Genomic DNA, 25463 nt, shown 5'->3' with positions numbered 1-25463 from the left:
TTCATAGTAGACACAGAACAAGCAATCAGAAAGGGGGGGGGGAAAAATCCAGAAAAATCATGCATATTATGTGCAATTTATCATGTCCCAGAATACCTTCCATCAATTCCAAACCTAATACGTGGCTCGTATGTAGATTTGTTCAATCAATTTGTCCGAACATGAAGACAACCAAATTTGCGGTAGCGAATCGGAGAAGATAAGAAAAAGACTGTTCTGGACTGACCTGGGCAATCGAGCCTGAGTCTCACGGGCTCCAGGGAAATTCAGCAGAATGCTTAGAAGAGGATAAATCCTTTGGAATTGAGACAAAAGCGGCCGGGAGTTTTTTTCCGAGAGTGAACTCATGGCCATTGCCGTCCAATCAGGGACTAATAAGTTGACTGTAATGTCTTTGAAGGATCTCTAGCGATATTGTGCAGTGAACTTTTTAGGACTTAACGGTAAATTGCAGTCGAGTAGAGTCAACCTCAGGGGCTGTACAGTGAGACAGGTGAATTTCAACCCCCCCCCCCTCAAATAGTGGCAAGAGGGTCGACCTTGTTTGTCTCCTGTGATTACTCAAGCGAAAGTCGTTCTTAGAAACTGTTTTAAGCAGTGTAGGGTTCTGTCATGTATGGTTGTGATGAGAATGAGTTAGTGTTTTGTAATCATGACATATTGTACAGCATCCTTGATTGAATAAAAAATAGTGCGTTTTTTAGAGTGCTTCTGACCAAGATTTGTCATGTTTGGTTAAGCTTTTATCAGGTATTGCATCAATTCCCATCACGGATTGAATTTATGTAAATGCACTATTTTTAACCATATTAGAAGAAAAACAGTACTTATGGCTAGCTAGAGAAGTGAGGGAGGGTCTTCATCAGGAACCCCCCCCCCCCCCCACACCTAGCAGATCACCCCCCACCCTTCCAGAAAAATATTATGTCAGTAGTACGCTTTCATACTAAAACTAAACAATGATGTTTTTGGGCAGTGTTTGAAGCTAAGGCATAAAAGAAAATGTTATGTTGGCGTAACGGACCCCCAAAAATAGGGTAGGTAGAGGTAGGGATTTTTTTTTTCCCCCTCCTTTCCCAGCAACAATTACAAAAATGACATGTTTTCTAATTGTTTTAGCCGGTAACAAAAGAAAACAAGGCTACACACAACAAATAGTATGTTTTTAAACTCTTTGACATTTATTTTATTTATATGTATGTAATAGATTTTAATCATTAAATTTCTTCCTTGAAAAAATTTAACTACCCAGGGTCGGCCGTATTTTTTAGAGTAGGTTGGGTTACCCCAACATAATTTTTTTAATTTTTTATGCCTGAGTGGTGTTTGAAGCTTTGCATGGTGATGAAAATAAGAAGTAACTATAAATAGTAAACTTGCGGATACAACCATGTGTAATATCTCGTTTGGGAGGAATACTGGCTCTGAGAAGAGATGTTTTTATCCTTACCAATCCCGTGTAATACGTTAAAGACAATGGACACTATTGGTAATTGTCGAAGACCAGTCTTCTTACTTGGTGTATCTCAATCTCAACATACGCACAAACAAATCTGTGAAAATTTGAACTCCATTGGTCGTCAAAGCTGCGAGATAATAATGAAAGGAAAAAACACCCTTGTCACACGAAGTTGTATGCTTTCAGATGCTTGATTTCGAGACCTCAAATTCTAAACTTGAGGTCTTGAAATCAAATTTGTGGAAAATAACTTCTTTCTTGAAAACTATGTCACTTCAAAGGGAGCCGTTTACTCACAATGTTTTATACTATCAACAGGTCCCCATTACTTGTTACCAAGGAAGGTTTAATGCTAATAATAAATTTTGAGTAATTACCAATAGTGTCCACTGCCTTTAAACACTTCCATCTTCTTCTGTTGTTTCTTTACAGTAATTTCAGCTAAGAACCTGATTCCCATGGACCCTAATGGTTTATCCGATCCTTACGTCAAGCTCAAACTCATCCCGGACTCCTCAGGAAAGAGCAAGAAGAAATCCAAGAAGATTAAAGAAACGCTCAATCCAGAGTTTAACGAGAGCTTTATTTTGTGAGTTTGCAGATTTGGTTCGCTTCTTTAATTCCTTAAAGGAACACGATGCCTTGGATCGGACGAGTTGGTCTTTGAAAAGCGTTTGTAACCATTTGTTATGAAATGCATATGGTTAGAAAGATATTTTTAAAGTAGAATATAATGATCCACACAAGTATCACTCGAAATTGAATGGTTTTCCTTTTACCTCGCGAACTAACACGGTCAGCCATTTTATGGAGTCAAAACTTTTACTCCACAAAATGGCCGACCGTGTTTGTTCGCAACATAAAAGGAAAACCCTGCAGTTTCGAGGCAAGTTGGTGTGGATCATTTAAATTCTATTTTTAAATTATCTATCTAACCATTTGCATTTAATAACAAACAGTTTCAAACGCTTTTCAACTCGACCGATCCAAGGCAACGTGTTCCTTTGATTCCAGTATTTCTTGATTTTATTTGTCAGTTTGTGTTAAAGGGAAAGTATACAATTGCTTACCACTCTGCTGGGTAAGCTGTGTAAGCTGGGTAAAACCAAAATTAGTACTCTTTAGAAAATGGCAATACAATCTTACTTGGTTAGAAGTACAGCAGCTTTCGATAGTGTAAAGCATTTTAAGTGTGGTTATGGAAAAAGATATCACCCAAAAATTTGAATTTGAGAAAATATGTTACTGCCAGATACATTTCTCAGATTGTGTATTCCAATATCAGGTTATCCTCCTGCAAGGATGTAACCCGTACCGCTCAAGATTTTTGGCAACATCTCAAAAAAAATGTCACCACCTCTTGAATATACACAGGACTAAAACAATCGAACGTTTTCACAAACCAAAGGTATACTTAAGTTCCCTTTTAACCGAACTCAGTAACCAGTAAAACTCTGATACTAACCAGTATGTTACCAGTAACCTTTTTTAACCTTACAAAAAAATTACTAATCTGATCAATAAACAAGTGTCAACAGACCCATCTAAAGGCAGTGGACACTATTGGTAATTACTCAAAATAATTATTAGCATAAAACCTTTCTTGGTGACAAGTAATGGGGAGAGGTTGGTGGTATAAAACATTGTGAGAAACGGCTCCCTCTGAAATGACGTAGTTTTCAAGAAAGAAGTAATTTTCCACGAATTTGATTTTGAGACCTCAGAATTAGATTTCGAGGTCTCGAAATCAAACATCTGAAAGCACACAACTTAGTGTGACAAGGGTGTTTTTTCTTGTATAGTTATCTCGCTGTTTCGACAACCAATTGAGCTCAAATTTCCACAGGTTTGTTATTTTATGCATATATTGAGATACACCAAGTGAGAAGACTGGTCTTTAACAATTTCTCATAGTGTCCAGTTTCTTTAACTAACTTTGCGTTTTTGTTTGTTTTTTTAAACAGCAAATTGAAAGACGAGGACAAATCTCGGCGGTTATTGGTGGAGGTATGGGACTGGGATCGAACCTCGCGTAATGACTTCATGGGATCGCTATCGTTTGGGGTGTCGGAGTTGATGAAGAATGGAGTGGACGGTTGGTTTAAACTACTCAATCAGGACGAAGGGGAATATTACAATGTCCCTGCCGTGGCCGAAGATATTAGCATTAGTGAACTACAAGAAAGAAGGAAGGTAAAAAGCAGAGTTTTTTTTAGTTTTTTTTTTTAAATTTAATTCCAATATCAGCAAATCATGCGTTAACCGATTTGACAAATTATTATAAAAACAAGTTCAGGTAGTGCATTTAATTGTGATCCTACCAGCTAAAGTAGTAGTTCCGACCAGGTAGTAGTTAAAAATCAGGACAGTTCTTTTCAGAACTGAGAAGTCTCCCGAAAGTCCAATAAATATACTCCGTGGTAGTAGAATAAAGCAAGACAGTTCTCTAAGATCAAACTCTACCTGGCAAGTAGAAACCCACAAGGTGTTACCGAAAAACCAAGTGTATATTGCCTGAGTCAGCTTGTGCAACATTTAATGCATACATTGTGCCATGAAGTTAACATCAATTTTTGCAAAAATTTTACACAACTGCAAAAGTGCATTTGGTTTATAAGTTGCACCACAAAGCATTTCACAAAACTTACCCTATGTACGGAATTATCATTTTTCCATGTACCCATTGTCCAGTTGTGATGATAAAAAGCAATTCTTGTAAGCAACAAAGAATTCAGTTCTCCTGCCTTTCTTGCCTCGGTTTGGCAGGGTTTGCTCTTAATGTTTGTAGTGACTGGTCAGCAAGACCAGTTAGTTTGGTATTTCACAAGTCCATCATCTTTTTCCCTGGTCCATATTACAAATGATAATAGGGAAGCTTTTCAACACTGAACTAGTCAGTCGGACCACTAGGAGTGATAAATCTGGTATTTTAACTCGCATTTGGCCAGCGGACCCACTGTTAAAGACACTGGACACTATTGGTAATTGTCAAAGACCAGCCGTCTCACTTGGTGTTTCTCAACATATGCACAAAATAACAAACCTGTGAAGATTTTTGAACTCAATTAGTCATTGAAGTTGCGAGATAATAATGAAAGAAAAACACCCTCGTCACACGAAGTTGTGTGCTTTCAGATGCTTGATTTCGGGACCTCAAACACTAATTCTGAGGTCTCAAAATCAAATTCAACTATTATAGTGGAAAATTACTTCTTTCTCGAAAACTACGTTTTTTCAGAGGAAGCCTTTTCTCACAATGTTTTATACTATCAACAGCTCTGTATTGTGTGTTACCAAGTACGTTTTTATGCGAATAATTATTTTGAGTAATTACCAATAGCGTCCAGTGCCTTTAAGGGAGAATGCTGTTTGGTAACAGTGGTTCAAACGAACAAACTAATTGCTGCGACCTTCCTGAAGTCATGGAGGGAAGAGGCCGATGGAGAGCCATTATTAGAAAAGATATAAATTTAATTTGATCGATTGATCGATGTCATTTTTTTGAAATAACTAACAATCACGTCTCTCTTTTGTTCTTATTTTGTGTCTTGTGACAGAGGGAGAATATATCAACTAAGTTTGACAGTGACATGTCTAAGAAAGATCTATCACAGAGGAACGTTGGGGACATGGTGCGAGCCAGCGATTTCAACTTCATCACTGTACTTGGAAAAGGCAGCTTTGGAAAGGTAACCTAGTGGTGTTTGGCAGGGGACTTCGATAAAGAAGACCTTGATTTCATGGAAGTGTCGTGGCCAAGCGATTAAGAGCACCGAATTCAACTCTGGTGTTTCTGTTCAACAGAGTGTGGGTTCCAATCCCCAGCCATGACACTTGAGTCCTTAAGCAAGACCTTGCTTCATCCTTCGGATGGGACGTAAAGCCGTTGGTCCCATGTGTTGTGTAGCGCATGTAAAAGAACCCGGTGCACTTATCGAAAAGAGAAGGGATTCGCCTGGTCGTCGAAGCTCAAACACCGGCAAGGACCCAGCTCAGTCAGCCAAATGTTTGAAGTCATCGGGGCACACCTCACTGCTGCTAGCCCGGCAGTGTGGGTTCGAATCCCGGTCGTGACACTTGTGTCCTTGAGCAAGATACTTTACTATAATTGCTTCTCTTTACCCAGGGGTATAAATGGGTACCGTATTTTCCTGCGGATAAGACGCGTCTTATCTGACTTTTTAGACCCCAAAAACATCAATGCGTCTTATCTTTCGGTGCGCCTTGTCTGCTGACGATTGATTTTTGTTTGATGATCACTGCGTGAAATAAAAAATACCTTCATGTCCAGTTCAAATCAACGATCTTTGTGTGAAGAATCCTTACTCAATAATGCGGTCGAACAAGGCTATTCAGACAATGAGACCGTATTTTCGTTCGAACAATGCCGCAATCCCCCAGACGGGCCAATTATTCCAACAATGCTGCAACGTGTTTCTTCCCCATGACCGTGCTTTCATTCCATTAATGCCATGCCGCAATGCGTCTAGCTTTCGGTCCAACAGACGTCGGCAGTGTACAAACGTTTTTCTGTGTGGCCGAGTATTCGTTCCTCGAGTATTGCCTCTTTTTAGACGTTTGCTTTTAAAAAGTATTATGGGAACGTAGCATTATCTTACTAGGATATGATTTGTATTTGTTTGTAAGGTTAAATAAAATAATACAACACTAGCCCCCAAAAATAGGGAAAAAAACACATTTTATTTTATTGAATTATTTTATTGCTTCAAAACTCCGGGTAGGAACGGTTGTTAAAATCATGGTTGCCCTTGCATGAAACTTGCCTGTAAAATCAACGATGTCCAAGGTCAGACTCGAAAATCTCTCAAAATGACACAGAAAATTAGCCCCAAAACGCAACCTTTCCGAGGTCTGTAAATTTAATCACGCAACACAAAAGCAGATATCACGCCTTTAGTCGTTGTTACTGTGAGTTTGACAATAAATACAAGAAACATTGAACGCTAGAGGGCGTTTTGGAACAATGTAATAGCGTGAGGTTAAACGCCCTCTATTGGTAAAAATTACGCGAACCAGCAATAAACGCATTGAGACAAGACTCGACGTGTCTGGGCTAGACTGCGCCCCTGTCTTTATCCGCAAGGTCCCTGCCGCTAGATGCAGTGATTTCGATTGGATACAATGAACGTGCAGTGACATAGATGCCCAAATAGTCACTGCTCTCAAGTCCACAATGGAATTTGACTGCGTATCTATACGTTCAGGCTGGGCATGCTTGGGATCCGCACAGTCACGTGGGAATTTTGGCGCATTTCCAGGCAGCGCAAATGCGAGGGCGTAGCGCAACCCTACAACGAACATCGCTCAATACGGTGCCCACATGTCTCCAACATCTGTTGTGCAATCTTGAGATTGAGCAGCGCAATCCACAGTGTACATGTGCATACTAATGTAGCGACATCTCGGCCGGAGGATATATTACTATACACACACGCGATGGGACTTATGTAAGATCTGAAAAGATAATATTACATTACCTCATACATATTTATTATAAAAACAACAACAGTCATTTGTAATGCACCAAATCACTCTTAAGAGATATTCAAGGCACAGAGAGAGGTAGAGACAACTAAAACAAAACAATACATGTACAAAAATATCCAGTGAAAAGAAAGCAAAATGACAATAAGGGAAAACACACAATATTTTTCAATAGAAATTTATAAAAAAAAACTATGAGTTTATTAAATGCATATTGAAAAAGGTGAGTTTGAAGAATAACTTTGAAAATGTGTGCATCGGAAACATTACGAATATCTTGAGGAAGTTCGTTACAGCGAGAAGATCCAGCATGCACAAATGTTTTGGGAACAACACGTAAAAATGAATTGGAGGACCAAAGGTTTCCTAGAGGGATGATACTGAATGAAAGGTTTGGTATTGTACTGTCGAGCAGATCCTATGCAGGCAATGAAAAATGAGGAAAAGTAAACTGCTCACAAGAAGTTAGGAAACTTTTTTCAATCAAGTATATTTTTATTATTTATTACTCTCTTTGTATTAAGTTATATATCAATGCAAAGCTGAAGTGTTCCTCTTTAAAATTATACCACATTCGCAATGATGACATGTTGCTGGACTTGGCCACATGAGTGAGAAAGAGACAGAGTCACAAATCAAATGTGCCAAAATTTAGCAATTTTGTGTTGCTGTATGAACAAACAATTAACACTGTAATTCAAGCAAGCAAGGCAACTTACTGATCTTAATCCACTTTATATTGAGACAAGAAGTTCAGTAACGAGTCTTGCAAATACCCAAACGAGGTTTTTTTTTCAAGAGATGGGGGTAATTGTGTGTGGTGTTCTCACTGGTGCAAATCTTTGTGTAAACCATTAATGGTTCTGAATCTTGACCGGTTTGATTATTGATCATTACCTATTGACTGTTTAGTAAAGATAACAGTAATTTTTGCACATTTGATTTGTGACTTGCCTCATTGTCATTCATGTAGCCAATTTCAGCAACATGTCATCACTGCAAATGTGGTATCATTTTAAAGAGGAACACCTCAGCTTTTCATTGATATATAATTTAATACAAACAGAGTAATAAATGATACAAATATACTTGATTGAAAAAAGTTTCCTAACTTTTTGTGAGCAGTTCAGTTTAGATACAAATCTATAAAGCATGTGGAGCCGCAGGAGCAGAACCTTGCAGACAATATAAACAAGCGAAAGTAATTTATAACTCCAGAAGGCATCGGGAGCCGATGGAGAGATTGTAACACTGTTGTGGCTTCAAAGATAAGACAATGTAACTACTCGGGCAGCTGTAATTTGTAGTCTGGCAAGCTAAGGATTTGGTCATTGATTGATGAGAGCGTTACAAAAATCTAAACAGGATGAAAGCCGGATTCTCACTGGTCTGTTAGTCATCATGTGACAGATTCAATCGTTACTTTGTACCAAAGAGCCACTTGAATATTCTTGTAAAGACTAATACATGCACAAACAGAACTTCATCTAGACCCCACACAGTGAACCCATCTTATACTCTAACTTTCATCCATCCCCTTTCTTATCCGACCAGGTGATGCTAGCAGAGAAGAAAGGAACCGAAGAGCTCTATGCAATCAAGGTCCTGAAGAAAGACGTCATTGTCCAAGATGACGACATCGAATGTACCATGACGGAGAAGAGAGTCTTGGCCCTCGAGGGCAAGCCACTGTTTCTCACCCAGCTGCATTCATGTTTCCAGACGGCCGACCGGCTCTACTTCGTCATGGAGTACGTCAACGGAGGAGACCTTATGTTTCAGATTCAAAAAGTCGGCAAATTCAAGGAACCTCATGCTGTGTAAGTGTTGTTGTTGTTGTTGAGAAGGGGTGGGGGGGGGGGGGTGCGGCAGCAGCGCTAGACCCATTAATCTCTGGGGGTGAGCTTAAATGTTAGGGGGCAAACATCAATTTTTAATTATTTGTACTGCTGGAGAGGCATCGACCTATGGCAGGCTTGCGCCAACGTTATTCTGGAGCTGGGGTAATGTGAACGTAATTGCGTTAGTATGGGTGTAAAGGGTTGGGGTTAAATACAATTTTGGCAATCTTGAAAAAAACTGAGGTAGGAATTTGAGGGCAAAGGGGACTGAGGTGGCCAATGTTGCCCCCTCTCCCACCATAGTTGAGTGCTGTTGTTGGGGGGGGGGGGGGGTAGGCCATTTCATTGCAAGAAATTGGACCAATACTTTGTTATGTCTAGTTTTGATTAAATGCTCAGCATGTTTCAGCCAGGGTTCAATTTCAAAGAGCTGCTAAAGCACTGAAGTAGCTAAGCTAAGCGTTACCAGCCAAGGTTATCAACCAAAATGCCATTTTCTTTTGTATTTTTGGGGCTGGTTTTCTGCTCACTTTGGCTTTGGGCCAGGATTTTTAAACTGAATTGTAAACATTTTTGTTTTAATTTTTCCCCTATTTGCTCCATGCTCGTTCTATATTGCTGTTAGAGTAAATGGTCACTTTGTATTGAGCTTGTATTTAACGTGTTGTTTGATCATATCTCATAATGTTTTGCCTTTGAAGTTTTCCTCTGTAGATAACCCTTCATGAAACCATTTACTTCTGAGCCCAATTTCACGGCTCTGCTTACTGTATGTAAAGAATCAGAGCTTACAGAAAGCAAAAAATTCCACGCTTAAGTCAAGCATATTTCATAGTTTAGCATGAAAAATTTGCTTGTGCGCCTGCATACTCTGCGCTTCTAGCCATTCTTCGCTTACACAGCTAGCGCAGAAAATCGGCACTTGCCCTGTTAGTGGAGAATGGTGGTTTTAAGCACAGAATTCAGCCGTAGGCAGAGCCATGGAACTGGGTCGTGATCATCTTCACCTTTTCCCCACTGCTTTAAATATGACTTCAGTGCTTTGTGGTTGTTTTTATCCCTTTGCCTCAGAGAAAGGCTCGGATTGGATGTCCTTCCCACTCTCTGCTACTTGAGTTGCTTTTAACCTTGATTATTGTTTACATTTTGCTCTTTTCCTGTGATTTATCTGAGGTATTCATATTCTGTTGTCTCGTTTTGATTTTATCCCCTCTTAAGCGTTTTGATTATTATTGTTACCTTTTACATTTCTATTTCTGATACTTCTATGCTTACTTGAAACTGTGTTTAAATTTTTGTATTGTTTGCGATTGACTTTCCATGTCAACCTCTTTTGCATAATACAACCCATAACATTTTAGTTATTAATTTTAATGACATGTTTATTTTCTTTACTGATATTTTCATATTTACATAAATTTGCATGGTAATTGTTCTTTTTTATACTGGTATTTCATTTGACCTAGTTAGATTACATAGGCCTAATTACAATCCATAAAAATGTGATAAACGTGGGGAAATATTTTCAGAATTTTCTTTAAAAATTACTATTATCATTATTATTATTCTATTTGATTATTAACCAATACAGTTGTAGTCAAAGGCTTAGTGTAAACATTAGAATTGGAACAGTTGATGTACAAATACTCGCAATTTAGTTGGAAAACAAATATGTGTTACTAAGAAAGGTTTGAGGTAACTCCATGTGAATATCACCTTTGAGTTCTGAAAAGAACCAGTGGTTAACAACTCACCAACAATACCCCAAAAAGATGTAGATGGGTTGCAATATGCGTCATATCACTGGAAAAGTGCATGCGTGTACGCGCTGCGCGTGACTCTCGTGCACTTTTCACGTGTTAATACATCAAAGATGGCAGTCAATGACGCGTATTGCAACAATGGTGTTAACCCAAACCTCTCTTAGTTAATAACTGAACACTTTCACAGTTGACGTTTGATTTCGGCCTATGGCTACCTTTTCTCCTGTACAGATTCTACGCAGCGGAGATATGTATAGGTCTACTCTACATGCACAGTAAGGGAGTCATTTACAGAGATCTGAAGCTTGACAATGTCCTACTCGACTCCGAAGGACACATCAAAATTGCCGACTTTGGCATGTGCAAAGAGGACATGACTGACGAGAAAACTACAAGAACATTCTGTGGTACGCCAGACTACATCGCACCAGAGGTTAGAATTTGGGTTCCTGTTTCTGGTCGATGCTGTCAGATTTGGGACTTTTTTTTTTGGTAGTTGATTCAATTCAATTCAATTCAATTATTCAAAATTGGTTTATTTTATTGGAAATACATCACCAAATAAAAAGTCAAAGACTGAGGGAATTTGGTGTACAATGATATTACATTAATAATACATGAATATTATGTTAAATACAATATACAATACAACAGACAAACAGGAATTGTGAAAGCAGCATTTAAAAAAAGAAAAACCCCAAAAACTGGTGAAAATTAAAGAGGAAACAAAAGAGGAGACAATTCAATACAACTACTTTCTGGAGGCAAGGGAGATTTGGACACAAGGGGAGCACATCAAAACATATTTTGGTTTACTCGGTACACCATGCATGAAATCTTGGCATCACTGAATAACATTTGGTGCGTTCGATTAGCTTCCCTGGGTCGACCGCGATCTGCCCCCGGTACCGTTCAAATAGCTTTGACGTCATTCCATGGGCTCACCCGGGTCAGCCCAAGTGCCCTGCTTGTGGAACGGGTCACTTGGGGCTGGCCCGAGGTGCATGACGTTACCGCGAGAGGGCCAGTGATTGTTCGATTAGCTCTTATCAGGGGCTCACCCGAGTGATCCACCGCGAGGTCGACCCAGGGGAGCTAATCGAACGCACCCATTAATCATACGGGTTCTCTTCATGCAAGAACAAATATCAGTTCAGACTGAGGTTCAATCTCTGGCTCCGGGCTCTCTTTGATGTTGGAAATACCGCAAAATAATGTAAATTGCTCCAAAATTGATAACGGAGCCGGAGCACAAGCCGAGGCTTAAGAAAATGCCCCAACCTTGTCTGCACTACTCTCCACCAGGGTGCCATCTTTGTTTGGTATCTTTTCTTGTCAGTATGGTGATTAGGGTTTAATAGTAGAGTAAGTAGAGAAAAGAGACCGGCCTATGTTTGGTATCTTTTTTTGGCAGTATGGTTATAGGGTTGGTAGAGAAAAGAGACCAGCCTATGTTTGGTTTCCGTTTACCAGTTTTCGACTTCCGCAGTGAATTTGACTGGAACATTTCAGCCAATGGCAGAAGCGGTAGTCAAAGGCGATTGATTCAAACACGGCCCTAGCTTGGTAGAGAAATGAGACCAGCCTACGTTTGGTATTCTTTTTTGCCAATGTGGTTATCAGGGTTGGTAGAGAAAAGAGACCAGCCTATGTGTGGTTCCTTTTTTGGCAGTGTGGTTATTGGCTTGGTAGAGAAAAGAGACCAGCCTATGTTTGGTATCATTTTTTGCCAATGCGGTTATTAGGGTTGGTAGAGAAAAGAGACCAGCCTATGTTTGGTACCTTTTTTGGCAGTGTGGTTATTGGCTAGGTAGAGAAAAGAGACCAGCCTAAATTTCTAAGGAGTCTTGTTCTTTTTCCTCTTTTTCTCAAGTTGTTTTGTCTAATTCTTTTCTTTGTATACAGATTGTTGCCTTACAGCCATATGGCAGAGCAGTAGACTGGTGGGCTTATGGTGTATTACTCTATGAAATGTTAGCTGGTCAGGTAAGAAAATTCCTTCTTTTTTCCCTCCTTTTTATATAAAAAAAAAAAAAAAGTAAACGGCCTGACGTGTTAACCCTTTGAGAAAGACTCTGCTGTGGCCGAAATGTGGAGCCATTAAGTATTTCTTTCATTTATACTCGAGGTCCTTCTGATTGGATTGCAACAGCTAATTCTATTTTCTCTTTTTTTAATGTAAATTCTGGCTTTTTATTTCATGGAGGAAATTGCCTCTATCCAGCCCCCAATTCTTAATGTCTTCCTGACGATGACTAGAGCAAGCTAGTCGAAACGTTGAGACCAATTCAAGAACTGACTCCAAGGTAGTGAAGTTCATAACGATCCTATATTAAGCTCAAGTAGTTGTCCCAGTCAATTTTGTATACCCTCCGCCTGGGTAATAGTTAAAAAGCAGGACAGTTCTCTTCAGTCTCATGAACATCCGATAAATCTACGCCGCGGTAATTGAATAAAGAAAGACAGTTCTCTAGAACAAACACTACCTGGCAAGTAGATACACACCTGGTGTTATCGCAAACCAAATATATATAGTCTTCCTGCTTGTTGTCCCTGATTGGAGGGCAAATGATGGCAGCTCTGAATTACTGATTCTGGTTTTTACCGTGCGATGTTTGATTTCCTCGACAGCCTCCGTTCGACGGCGAAGATGAAGATGAATTATTCCAGTCTATCATGGAGCATAACGTTTCCTACCCCAAGTCTATGTCTAAAGAAGCTGTCTCTATCTGTAGAGGGGTAAGTGCTAGCTAGAACTTTTCATCAAGTATGTAAGCACAACAACTTGCTAAGCACAGAAAAGTATTGCTTAACAGAAACAGGTTACCAGCCAAAACTTAATTAAGTTTACATTGTTGTGACTGGTGCTCCACTAACATACAGGCTTGCAACTTTTCAGCTGATTAGCTGATTTCCTCATGTTCTTTTCAAAACAGTGCCACAGAAAACTGAAAAACATAAAATAAAAACTGTGCAAAAGTTAAGCGTGATCGGCCATTTTCTCTTTTGTTTGCAATTAGAAAGTTGCATGTCTGCTCATAGAAGTGCCCCTTCCCAGAGGAAAATTTCTGCGCCTGAACCCATATATTATACAATAGTTATTTGACTAATAATAATAATATTTATTCGGTCAAACACATTAACAAGCACATGTACACACATACAAATATTTAAGAAAACAAAGTAAAACAACAGTGGGGTGCCCAGGAGAGCGAAAAAGTTTTAAAAATAACTATCACCAAAAGGCGTGTTTTGACTAAATCCCCAAAAACACAATAAGGCAAGAGAGTGCATATAAAAAAGATAATACAAATCACTGAACAACTATAAAAGGCAAATGAGCATGAAAGAATATTGTCGTGTATTTCTCTTGGTAGTTTCTAACTAAGCACCCTGCTAAGAGGCTAGGAAGCGCCAACGCTGAGAAGGATATTCAAGAGCATCCATTCTTCCGTCGTATCGACTGGGGAAAGCTCGTCAACAGGGAGGTCCAACCTCCCTTTGTCCCTAAAATTGTAAGTGAATCCTCTCCGTCGGTTTGTCCGTCCGTCTGTTGGTTTGTCTGTCTCTCTATGCAACTTTCTTCTTTTTTTTTTACAGTTTTCTACCCTTGTTTTTTATTTTGGAGTTCTGTTTTCACCTACAAACCTGTCAGGCAGGCAAAAATTCAAATTGTGAGCAAGTTTTGTTTTTGCGTCCTGGGATAGCGGAAACTTGATTTCACTCTGCTGTGGTCACTCAGTGTATTTTGTTACATGGCACTTTGTAACTCCTCTTAGTCCGTGGTAACTGGGTTTTCATTTCACAGTCGTTTCCTCACCGTGTGTCACTGTCTGTTTGTTTGTTTGTTTGTTTGTTTGTCGCAGTGTCATTGTACTTCCTTAGAAAGATTTGTTTCTGTAGAAATGTTTGTTTTGAAAGCAATTCTTCACTTTCCTCGTTGATTTCCATTTTCAAAGTAGTTCACTTTACCAAACATTGTGAAGTTAGCAGCTCATTTTCTTAATTTCAAATTACGCTAAAGAGGATGCTTTTTAATAATGAAGGAATGCATGCGCGGAGTCCAATGAGTAATTAGTTACAGAGACTGGTATCAACATGAAGTGTGGAATTAAGTCATACTATAAATTAGTCTGTTGCGTTGTACATTAAGACTTGCAGATTTAGTTCATAAAGTATATGATTCTACATATTGTATATAAAGAATTTTTGGGGTTGACATAGATTAATTTACTAGAGTGGGATTCGAACCATTGACCTCCGGATTAACGTGCTGGCGCTAATCCGGAGGTCGTTGGTTCAAATCCCACTCTAGTAAATTTGTCTTTGTTCAACCTAAAAAATCATTTTAAAAAGTTACCCAGTCAGTTTCCCTTGTGGTTTATATGTACATAAAGAATTCACAACAAGGCAGCCCTCTGGGCCCAAATTCATGCCAAAATTATAGTCCAATCTCTTGCATGCAAAAACTAGATAATGGTGAGGAGTTTTGACCCTAACAGAGAGTCTAGCCTCTGCTAGGGTCAGAACGTCAACAGTTTCAACCCTAGCAGAGTCGGTTGTAAAATGCTCCCTTTAGCTTTTGAGAAAGACCCTTCTAGTTAGATTGCCAGCCAGCAGATCCTCATACGCTGTGTCAACAAGCAGTCACGACTCCCCAAGAATCCTTCCTGCTGCTTTAACAATTCTATCTATGCAATCCTTTGTATTCTTACGAACATTTCCACCCAAACATATCAAGCAGTAGCCTCCAAACACCTAGCACCCACTGTGTCATGAAAAGTTCTCAGTTTGTTACAACAAATTTCATCACTTTTCTCTCTATTGTTCACCTCAATTGCAATGCAACAGACACAGTTATCGTTGCTTTCCAACACTACATGTTGTTAAACGCCTCTCGTTTGTAGATAATCCACTGACTACTATGCCTGCTTCCTGAATCAAATAGTCATAAGAAACCAGCCCACCTTGTAACCCTGTTTCATTTGATGATATTCATTTTATAGAATCCCATTATCTCACCCCCCTCGTCGTTGATTTGTAATCATAGATTAGACATCACCACCCACCCCGCCCTCCTTCCCCCCAGTGTTAAAGCGGCTCCCCGTCCTTTCAGCATTTAAACCCGTGTATTTTCCCCTGGTGTCCAGTATCTTAATAGACAGAAGCATTTCCAATAGTACATGGGTAAAGTTACTGCACTGTATTACTCAAAGTTTATTTTTGAAGTTGTTGAGTAAATTGGTAAATCTGAGAAACTTGTGAAATAATGCATGACTTTGCCCATGTAGAGTTTGTATACCCTCAAGGGCTGAAGATACACACACACTTTGTCAAACTCTTTGAAAGTATGTCTGTGTCATTATTAGATAAAAGATACAGATTTGAGCAGTTTGGATACAGTTTTGGTTCACCCTCATTTTAATGAAAGGTCAAACTTCAGAAGTTTAGAACTTTGCTGACAAAATCAAACGTATTTAGACGACATATATGAATTCACCATGTTTTGATAAACTCGGGGCAAAATGACAAATGTCCAAGAAAACAAGTTTTTAAAAAAGCAAAACCTCCAAACAGAATGGAAAGGAAACTGCTTTATGATACATGCCCAATTTAATAAAAGGCTCGGTGAAGTAGTTAAGCACAATGCTTACTATAGAACAAATTACTGGCTAAAGTAGTGTATTCTAATCTGTATTATGGTGTCCTGCTAAGTTATGCTTAGCAGAGTATTTTTTGTTCCTTAAAAAGGGTTCTATGAAATTTGGCCCTGTATCTTCAGCCCCTAACTATGTCAACCTACCATCACCCATTAGTTAGTAGAGCACAAGCTGGTCCCCATGCTAACCCACCAACTATATGTAGTAGTGTACTGGTACCCCGATATTGTTTTTACCACCTCCCCTATTTGTGCTTTTTCCCTTTTTCTTTTCCCCCCTTTTTCTTTCCGACAGAAATCCTCAAGAGCCGCTGAAAATTTTGACCCCTATTTCACCAACAACCCGGTGACCCTGACCCCGACTGACCAAATGATTATCCGAGCTCTGAACGAAGACGATTTCGCCGGATTCAGCTACGTCAACCCTTATTTCCAGTGACAAACGTAGTGTGGTGGTCGGGGAGCTTTATCCATGCGCTTACCCTCTCCAAGAAGCTGTCATTTCCTCTGTTGTTTTTTTTGTAGAAACCCTATACATTTTTGTTGTGTACCATTGTTTCTTAGTGCTGCATTGTTTGTTTTTCGAGCACGGAAGGGGAACCATGCCGCAATTGCGTGAAGGGATTGAAAAGGGTGTTGTTGATGTGTTATTTGAGGCGATTTACTCTGGCGTAACTGGACTTGTTGTGGTTGTTTGTTGCAACTCTGGGAAAGGAAGTTTCAAAACGTGCGTTTTGGTTTGTTGTGAGTCGCTAAAAAATTGGTTTATTTAAAGATGCAAATAAGAAGTGAATGGCTCTACCTTTCAAACCCAGTAGGTTTGAGGTAAAGTTGGTTGAAAGGGTTAGTACAGTGCAGTCAAAACTATCAAACTTTCTTTGACCAATTTTGGAAAAAGATATTTTCTATACGATTTTTGATCCAGGAAAAACATGATCTGTTTTCTAAAGTTAATATTCACATTTCAGACAAAACTTTGTATGAAACATTTAATTAAGTCTAGAAGATGGGAAACAAAGTAAACCGCAAAGAAGTTTCGGAACTACCAAAAATCTATGGAGTTTAAAATCAAATAAAAGTGCAACCATCAGACCAACCTCAAAATCTTGGCTTAGGCTCAGGCTTCAATGTTAGAGCAGTGTGCATTTTGTACAGAGCTGCATAAGTTCGAGCATGGAGCCAGATAAGTTAAGCCAAAGTTGGGAAAACGCCGATTTGATCTTTCTGCTTTGCTGGCAAATTGTAGCATGGTCCCCCTTGCTATTTAGTGCTTTTTATTAGGCCTTAAATCAGGATACCAGAGTTGCTTTTATCACCAATGGTTTTCTATAGCTTTTTAAACTAGTCTTATATACAAACAGCCATCAGTAGCTATATTAGAGCAGAACTTTTTTTACTAATGGTTCACTGCATATTTTGTAACGGGTAAATTTTGAATGTAATTTGCGAGAATATTTAATCTGTGTTTTTTTTTAATTTCTGTCAGTTTAAAATCATGGTTTGATCTCTTCATCCACGAGTATTTTGTGTCACTGAAATCATTGAAATCATTGACTGAAATCATTATTTGGCTGAGTGTTTAGCTCGTGCAGGACGATTGTTCAATCCTATACGTGGCCTAAAATGAGGGAATAAGTCGTTAACTTGTTTTGTTGTTTGATTGGACTGCATGGCATGTAATAATTGCACGGTATGACACATTGGACTCTGTTAAATTGACTGGTGAAGCCACCTTTTTACCACTTCCCTTGCGCCATTTTACCACTCCTTTTGCGCAATTTTCCCACTCCCTACAGAAAGAAAAGAGTGTTGTCAGCCCAATAGTAATTTGATTTGGTCCTGTCTCCCAATTAATTGATGCATGGCCCAATCTTATTCCAGCAGCAACCAAAGCCATACCGACTCAACAAGTCGGTTACCAGTTGGTTTGAACAGCATCGTCACCGCGCTCAACCGAACACGCAAAAACGCTCAACCGATGACCAATGTTTCTGGTTGGGGTCGCCAAAACGCACTCCAAATGTCCTCTCATGTATTCGTGCTCATAGTGCCGCTAAGAGTGAGTGGCAACATGGCTGCCTTTTGGCTACAGACTTTTGGCTGCAGTCAAGCTGCTGATTTTTTAACGAAAGTAGTGCATAACTTACACTATGGCGTAATCTTTGTGAAATCAGCTGCAGCAATTATGAATCCGAATGTATTGGTGGGTCTCATTACATGGGTCTGCTTACCATTGATTCTGCGCTTACAGAGCCATGTAAAGCAAATCATTCTGCGGGTGGTTAATAAGTGCAGATTTTTGACGTATTAGTACTTCCATGAAACTATGTATGCCCATAAAATAAGGTATGCCTGAATGGTTTTACAGGAATTTACTTTACGTCAGCTTAACCAGATCCAGTGTGTTGGAATGATCCATGCATGGTTTGAGTGTGTATTGATGTCATGTCATTTTTAGTTCCCCTCCTCCCCTCTTTTTTTTCTTTTTTTTCCGCATCGGTACTCTAGGCAAAGTTTCAGAAGTTAGGAGCAATTTTTTAAACAAATTTTATGCATACTTTCTGAAGCTTTAATGTTTGCTGTGAAATAATATATGCAAAGTAAAATCCATACACCATAGCTCAACTCTAAAATCACCTTTAAATAATTTAGGCATACAATTCTTCTAAGTCGATATTCTTGTTTTTGAGTTCTTAGCTATGCCATAACAAATTTGACAGCACTGTGCAAAGTCTTGCGCTGTCTGGCATTATCTAATTTTTAGTTGTTGTCTATTTTATTTTTTTTATGGCTCAAAATGAATCCCACAGTACATGATAGTGCAGTAATATTTTTCAATTATCAGAACTGAGGCGAAGGAAATTGGAGCTTTGCTGTTTGGGATTTTGACCTAAAATCAATTATTTCAAATCTGTAATATTGAAAAGTCCTTCAGTATTGTGGTAGAAAAAAGAAATTTTAGGTTTTTTTTTTATTTTTATTTTTTACGTCAAGGTTTTCTCTCGTATGCAATAATTGGTTCAGGATATAAGTGTGATTTGATCGAGTCTAAACAGTACTGTCTTTATTTATTATGCCAGTATAAGTTGAAGACCAATGAACAATTTTGAATTTTTGTTACAAACAAATTGAAACCACCATACTTTTTAATTCGCCACCGATTTCAATTGCGTTTTATTTTATATGATTTTATAAATTGTGAGAAAATAATTTTTGTTTGTGCAAGAAATGATACTCGCAAAAAAAATACTCTAAAAATAGATTAATTATAATAACAAACCAAACTACCAGATATCTAATAATTGTGTAAAATATGAAATATGTTTTGTAAAACTCCACCAGTACTATTTTTGAGAAACTATTGGTTTAGGGGAAGATTTTTATTCCAACCACCAAGTATAAAATCAAGAATTTCCTCGTCAAAGACCAAGAAAGTGAATTTTTGAGACAGAAATTTTAATATTCAGGGGAGTTGGTACCAGTACTATCTTTATACTAATTGATCTTTTTAAGATTTAAATTAAACTAATCAACCGGACTATCTCTGAAACAAGACCAAGAATTTAGTCATTGAATAGTCCTTCAAGAAAACCTAATTTCATTGAGCGGACTTATTCACTCCACCAAGAACAAAAAAATGTAATTATTTCATCAGTACAAAAGCATTCAATATTTCTCAAAGCTGGAACGTTAAAGGAAGAGGGTTGAGAAAATGTTGCTTGTTACAGCCAAAAAATATTCAGGCAGGGCGACCAAAACAGTAGCATAGAGAGAGATGGTTATATCCGTGGGGTAGAAGTTCTTTCAGGATTACTTGTTCGAAGTTATTCACGTCAAAGAGGGTTCTCTAGGTATCCTTTACGTTTGTTTTTTGAGGTGTTTTTGAAGTGAACACAGATTTAAATTGCCAATTTTGACACCCTTTCCAGACACAAGCAAAACATTTCAATTGTATATGATTTTAGTTTGGTTAGATTGTGTTATTTTAAACATATCATCATTATTGGAGAAGGTCGGTTTGGATCGAAAGCTAAGACCATCTACCCTACTCATTTTATATATAACATATGGACATATATCTAGGAAAATTATGGTCTGTAAATAATGCTTTTATGCTTTATCTTTTCACCTCAATCCCGCCCTCTTTTTCAAATAATGCCACACCCCTTTGTCTTCGTCATCAATTTTCCCCTTCACTGTCCATCACCGCTTGTCTTTTATTCCCTGGTGCCCTCCACAATGCAGAAAGGATCCCAAGACACCAGTAACTTCGACAAGGAGTTCACTCGAGAGGAACCAGTGCTAACCCCGACTGACAAATTGTTCATCATGAATTTGGATCAAACAGAGTTTGACGGGTTCACTTACACCAATCCTAATTTTATCACTCGTTAGGGTGCAGTTAGCACTGTAGGTGCGTTGTGGTAAGTCTCAAGTCTAGATCTATAATTCTGTCCAATAAACACCCCCCCCCCCCTTCCTCAAAAAAAAAAAGAGAAGACAAAACAAGCAGAAAAAAACAGTGTTTCCTCTTGTGCAAATGAATCTGTCTATAATGTGATGCGCAGAGAAAGTGGCGATTTGTTCAGTCAAAGGGCAGATAATTTGTTTAATTTTTTTCAGAAAAAGTTGCAAAGTGAATTTGTTTTTGCGAAGTGCAGTTTAAGAATACTTTTCAGGAAACTGGTTACCAGCCAAAGTATCGAGTAATGTACAATGCTTGTGACTGTTTCTTTGGCTAAACTCTATTACACTGTAAGGACATCCAGCAAATTTATCTGTTCATTTAATGTATTTCGTCTGTCGGTTTTTCTGTTCTTGACACATTCTTGTGGGACAGTCACTGTAGAAAGTTCCAGGTATACATATCATCTTTACTTGGAATTTGGCTTTGAGCTGTGTCAAGCGTTCTAATTTAAACAAATTAACAGAGTGAAAACTATCTTTATCAAACTTTTATTGAAATTATTTGTATTCTGAAAATCTGAAATTTTACATCATAAAAAAAAGATTATCTATAGAAGTTAATAACATGATGAGTAGTGTCATTATTGCAATCAACACATCACCTTTTTAGTTTTATTTCAGAGAAGCACTGTGTTTAGGTTTTCTAGATTTTGTCACATTTTGCAAATCAGAGTTCTGTCTTTTTACTAGAAGCCTAGAGTCCATCAAAATGTCAATTTTATTCTGTACGAACATTTTTTCACATTCCATTTTTAAAAGTTCAGTGCACTTTGTAAATATTAACCTCTGATAGATAGGTTACTGTACAGTTCATTAAAACAGAAAGATAACAAAAAAATAACTGTTTATGATTTAGCAAAGGCTAAGAGGGGAAACATTTTCCTGTAATCCTTATGAACATATAGAAACCTGGACCCATATTGCACATAAAAATGTAAAAATAACAAATCCCCTTTTCTATGTGGTTGTTGTCAACAAGTTCTTAATTTAAAACCAGATAAGAACAATTGAAACTATTTATCACAAAACAGCTACACAATAAATCGCAATACTTTCACTATTCAAAGTGCAATTTTTCATCCACCTTATTACTAGGCGTACATTATAGCCATGAGCCATTTCTAAACTGTCATGTGAGCAAAATAGACCATTTGAAAGAAATCAAGTATTGTTTTATTTAGATCTAATGCATGAATTAAACAGTTCAAAACATTGTGGAAAGATAATTTTTTGATCCACATTTTCATAAAGGCATTTTATCGGGAATCTTTAAATTTGTTTTTAAATAATCATCGTAAACAGATACAAGGGTAGTCATACCATCAGCTGTTTAGTTTGAAAGATAGAAGTAGTTTTTTCACAGTGCACAAAATATTTTGCTAACTTCTTATATTTTACTGTCTTGCAAATTAGTTTTCTTCTAGAAGAAGTAAAAATATAATTATTTCAAAATTGCTCTCACCCTGTTGTTGTTTCAGAAGGCCTTAATCTAATATTGATTTGTAGGAGAAAAACAATCAGTTTTAATCTTTGTACTTCTTTATTCTCCAGTGAAGACAAATTCACTTGTTCCTCACTTAGTCAGCTTTTTTGGCAAGGGAATGGTTTTTTTTGTTGTCTCAATCTTAACATTCAAGCCATTGAAAAATATGAGTTTTTTAATCTTAGTAAAAGTTTAGATTGTATGAGATGGCTTTGCGAAAAATCTAATGCAACTTTTAGTTCACTATAAAACTGAAGAAAAAATGACAAAGAAATGTTTTCCATTGCAATGTATTTCTTTGTAGACAATATAAAAATTTGTCTGCTCAGGACGTTAAGTTTGTTGGTGCAGTTTGTGTGGATTTCATAAAATTATATTCTGGAGCTCCTGAGTAATGGAGTCTATTGACCAAGAGTAGTCTCCAAAGACAATGTTTGGCGCAAAAAAAATCATTTTCATTTGTGGATTTTATTTTTTAGTTGTTTACAAACTGAAACACATTTTTAGTTTAATGATCTTTAGTCAAAACAGACAGGAAATTACAATAAACCTTAAGGCGCTGACCTAACGAACTATAGAAACTAAAATTGTGACTAAACTTATTGGCTTTTGCTGGGTTTTTTTTTTGTGCATCTTGAAGTATTCTTTTAGAATGTCCAGTATTTCTTTAAAAAATGCGAGGCATCTTCCTCCAACAGATTATAATTCCTTTTTTTCCACATCAGGGTTTCAAGTTTCTTAAGTCCAGACATTTATTTTCAGGATGTATTCTTTATCAATTTATTTTTTCAAGAACTTTTCTGTCGAGTATTATTGACTTAAATACAGGGCTATATTTTGTGCGGTTTCAGTACTCATTAATCATATTAATCTTGATTTTACCATTGGTGATGTCACACAATACCCTGATTGGGAGATAAGAGTTTCAATTGGGGTAGAAATGGACCCAATTGGGGTAGTTTGATTGTTTACTAGCTACTGATAGCCACTGATATCCACATTGGGAGATAGCCGTGTCTGAAACGGTAACTTTGGCTACAGCTACGGCTAAATCAAGCTCATCTGCCTATTTTTCAACACTGGCAGATACGCGGATCTAGCTTTACCTGTAGCTGAAGTTATCGCCGTTTCAAACACGGCATTAAGACTCCCAATCACGGTAGAAGTATATCCTGTTTTTGGATAGTTTGTTTATAAATGCCCCACAACGTGCACATTCAAACCTGGGACCTATAGCAAAAGAGGACAATAGAGTCCACGGTTCCGGAAAGGTCCATGGTTGGCAAAAGTGTACAAAACCAATGGGAGCTGTTGCAAAAATTAAAGTTGCAGTTGTTGCAGGCGTATACACACTTGTATGTGTGAGCCATGGCTAATCTCATTGAATAATATATATCAACATGTAGTACAGTACTGCTGTAATTCTATGCATTTAACAGCCTACATAAACATGCAGAGTTTGACCCCAATACATGTACTCTTTTCTCTAATCATATTTATACATAAAAGAGCTAATTCTGATTTCACGGTATGTAAGCAACCATTTGGTTCTGGTTCTCCAACTCTGTAACCTGCAGCCGATTACACAAAACGCTAGGATCAGTCCTATCTCGAGTTAGGACGAGTAACCCGTCCTAAGTCCTAGGATTAATCCTAAGTTAAAAAGAGTTTGGTGAAATCGACGGCTGCTCTTATACTTGGGACCAGCTTATAGGAATTGGTCATCGTGTAAGAACTCAAAGTTATGAGATTTTGCTTCTAGTCCTCAACTCAAATTGGCTGATTTACTTAGTATAAGTTTCTCCTCAAAGTCAAATGTTCCCTCTTTATGCCATCGAGTATTTTCACATTTCCGTTCAAGTTTTTTTTTCTGATTTGGTTTAGAGTTGGGGAGGTGTTGTACATTTGTACGTATACAGACAACAATTATATACGTACAGGCTTTGTATAAAATCTGCACTTTCTTTCAATGCATGCCTGTGGTTGTCGAAACCATTTAAGATTGTCTGTAGCTCGATAGAAAAAGTTACTTCTTCATTTATATCCATGAATGTGTATAAAAGATTATACCAATAAATAACAAATATAGCATCGTTAGGATTTAGACTTTTTTATTCGCCTCTGTCGTTTTAGAAAGTGTATAATACTTATTGAAAAATTATACCACAAATTTCTACAATATTTAACGATACATATCTTGAAGTTCTAATTTTTTTTTTCTGTGTACGGCTTTGGTCGGAGTTTGTTGAGGATCTAAAGTAAGTGCTGTAAATTAAATAAATATGAAGGAGTATATTTACTGGGTTGTTTATATTTTGGATTTAATTATTTTAATATTCTATGCTTACAATAGTTATAGATATTTTTAAGTTTGAGATTTGTCCATTTATGAATTTCACATTGGGACTGCTTAGTATTATTTTTACAAGGATGCATCTTTAATTTGGGCTTTTACGTCCATTTGGGAGACCAGCGTTTGCTGGAGATTGCCCAATTGAAAACACATTTCAAATCAATCGACATCATGAAAGACGGAGAGCTTGTAAATTATTTGTTAAAGAGTGAGTCACATAAATCAACAAATATGAAATTATTGTTTATTCTTAAAAATTATTTTTGATACCACAAAGAAGATTCTATGTTTAGGCTAGTTGAAAAGAAAAAAATAAACTGGTTAAAGATGATTGAACAAGTTAGAATATATAATGTCAGTTGTGCATGACGATGCAATGTTATTGGAGGCTGCCATCTTGAAAATAAGGCTGTGGTCCCAAGTAGCGGCTACAGCTAAGGCTACAGCTTGATTTATAGGACGTCCTTAGCAACACACTTAGCAACAGCCGTAGCCGTAGCTATAGCCGCCTATTCGGATACGGCCTTAGTCAAAGGTATTGCATGGATTCTCACAGCTATCCGTGTGATTCTCACAGGTTACAAGGTGGTGAATAAAAGTGCTATCATTTTACATGATATAAAATCTGGATGTTGTTTTCCTTGGAGAGAAAAAAATGTGTTTTGACTCCCTGATGTGTTCTATTTCGTTGTCATGCATACTTGTGAAAATGATACTTTCATCAGCTTTTAGGTAGTGATAGGTATATAAAGAATGGTGATTTCATTGTGCATAAAGAAACAAATTATAATATGATATTCTGATTCTAATTAAACTTGAACAAAAATGAGTCTCTTTTGCATTTTGGAGTTTTTGTCGTTTCTTTGTGTAAACAAAACAAGACTTGTGTGTTGAATGTGCAGCCGCCTCCCGCTCATGGATATTCATTATACA

General features: G+C 37.7%; 1 protein-coding gene across 2 annotated transcripts in view; it reads left to right on the top strand.

The window, feature by feature from the left end:
* LOC139944205 (protein kinase C-like) overlaps nucleotides 1–25359 on the top strand; it is a 157036-nt gene extending 131677 nt beyond the window's left edge. The window contains exons 6-14 of one of the 2 annotated variants that reach the window (XM_071941172.1): nucleotides 1892–2048; nucleotides 3424–3652; nucleotides 5017–5148; nucleotides 8519–8784; nucleotides 10800–11001; nucleotides 12474–12554; nucleotides 13200–13307; nucleotides 13946–14083; nucleotides 20473–25359. In XM_071941172.1, coding sequence (XP_071797273.1) covers nucleotides 1892–2048; nucleotides 3424–3652; nucleotides 5017–5148; nucleotides 8519–8784; nucleotides 10800–11001; nucleotides 12474–12554; nucleotides 13200–13307; nucleotides 13946–14083; nucleotides 20473–20622 — 1463 coding nt within the window. In that variant the 3' untranslated portion in view covers nucleotides 20623–25359. Of the gene's footprint in view, nucleotides 1–1891; nucleotides 2049–3423; nucleotides 3653–5016; nucleotides 5149–8518; nucleotides 8785–10799; nucleotides 11002–12473; nucleotides 12555–13199; nucleotides 13308–13945; nucleotides 14084–16522; nucleotides 16972–20472 lie in introns of those variants that run through there. The other variant, XM_071941174.1, reaches the window with a different exon arrangement.
* Nucleotides 25360–25463: the final 104 nt, after the last annotated feature.

Source organism: Asterias amurensis, chromosome 11 (genome assembly GCF_032118995.1).
Source record: "Asterias amurensis chromosome 11, ASM3211899v1".
Classification (NCBI taxonomy): domain Eukaryota; kingdom Metazoa; phylum Echinodermata; class Asteroidea; order Forcipulatida; family Asteriidae; genus Asterias; species Asterias amurensis.
Note: the sequence above shows the minus strand (reverse complement) of the source record. Positions and strands in the feature narration are given on the sequence as shown.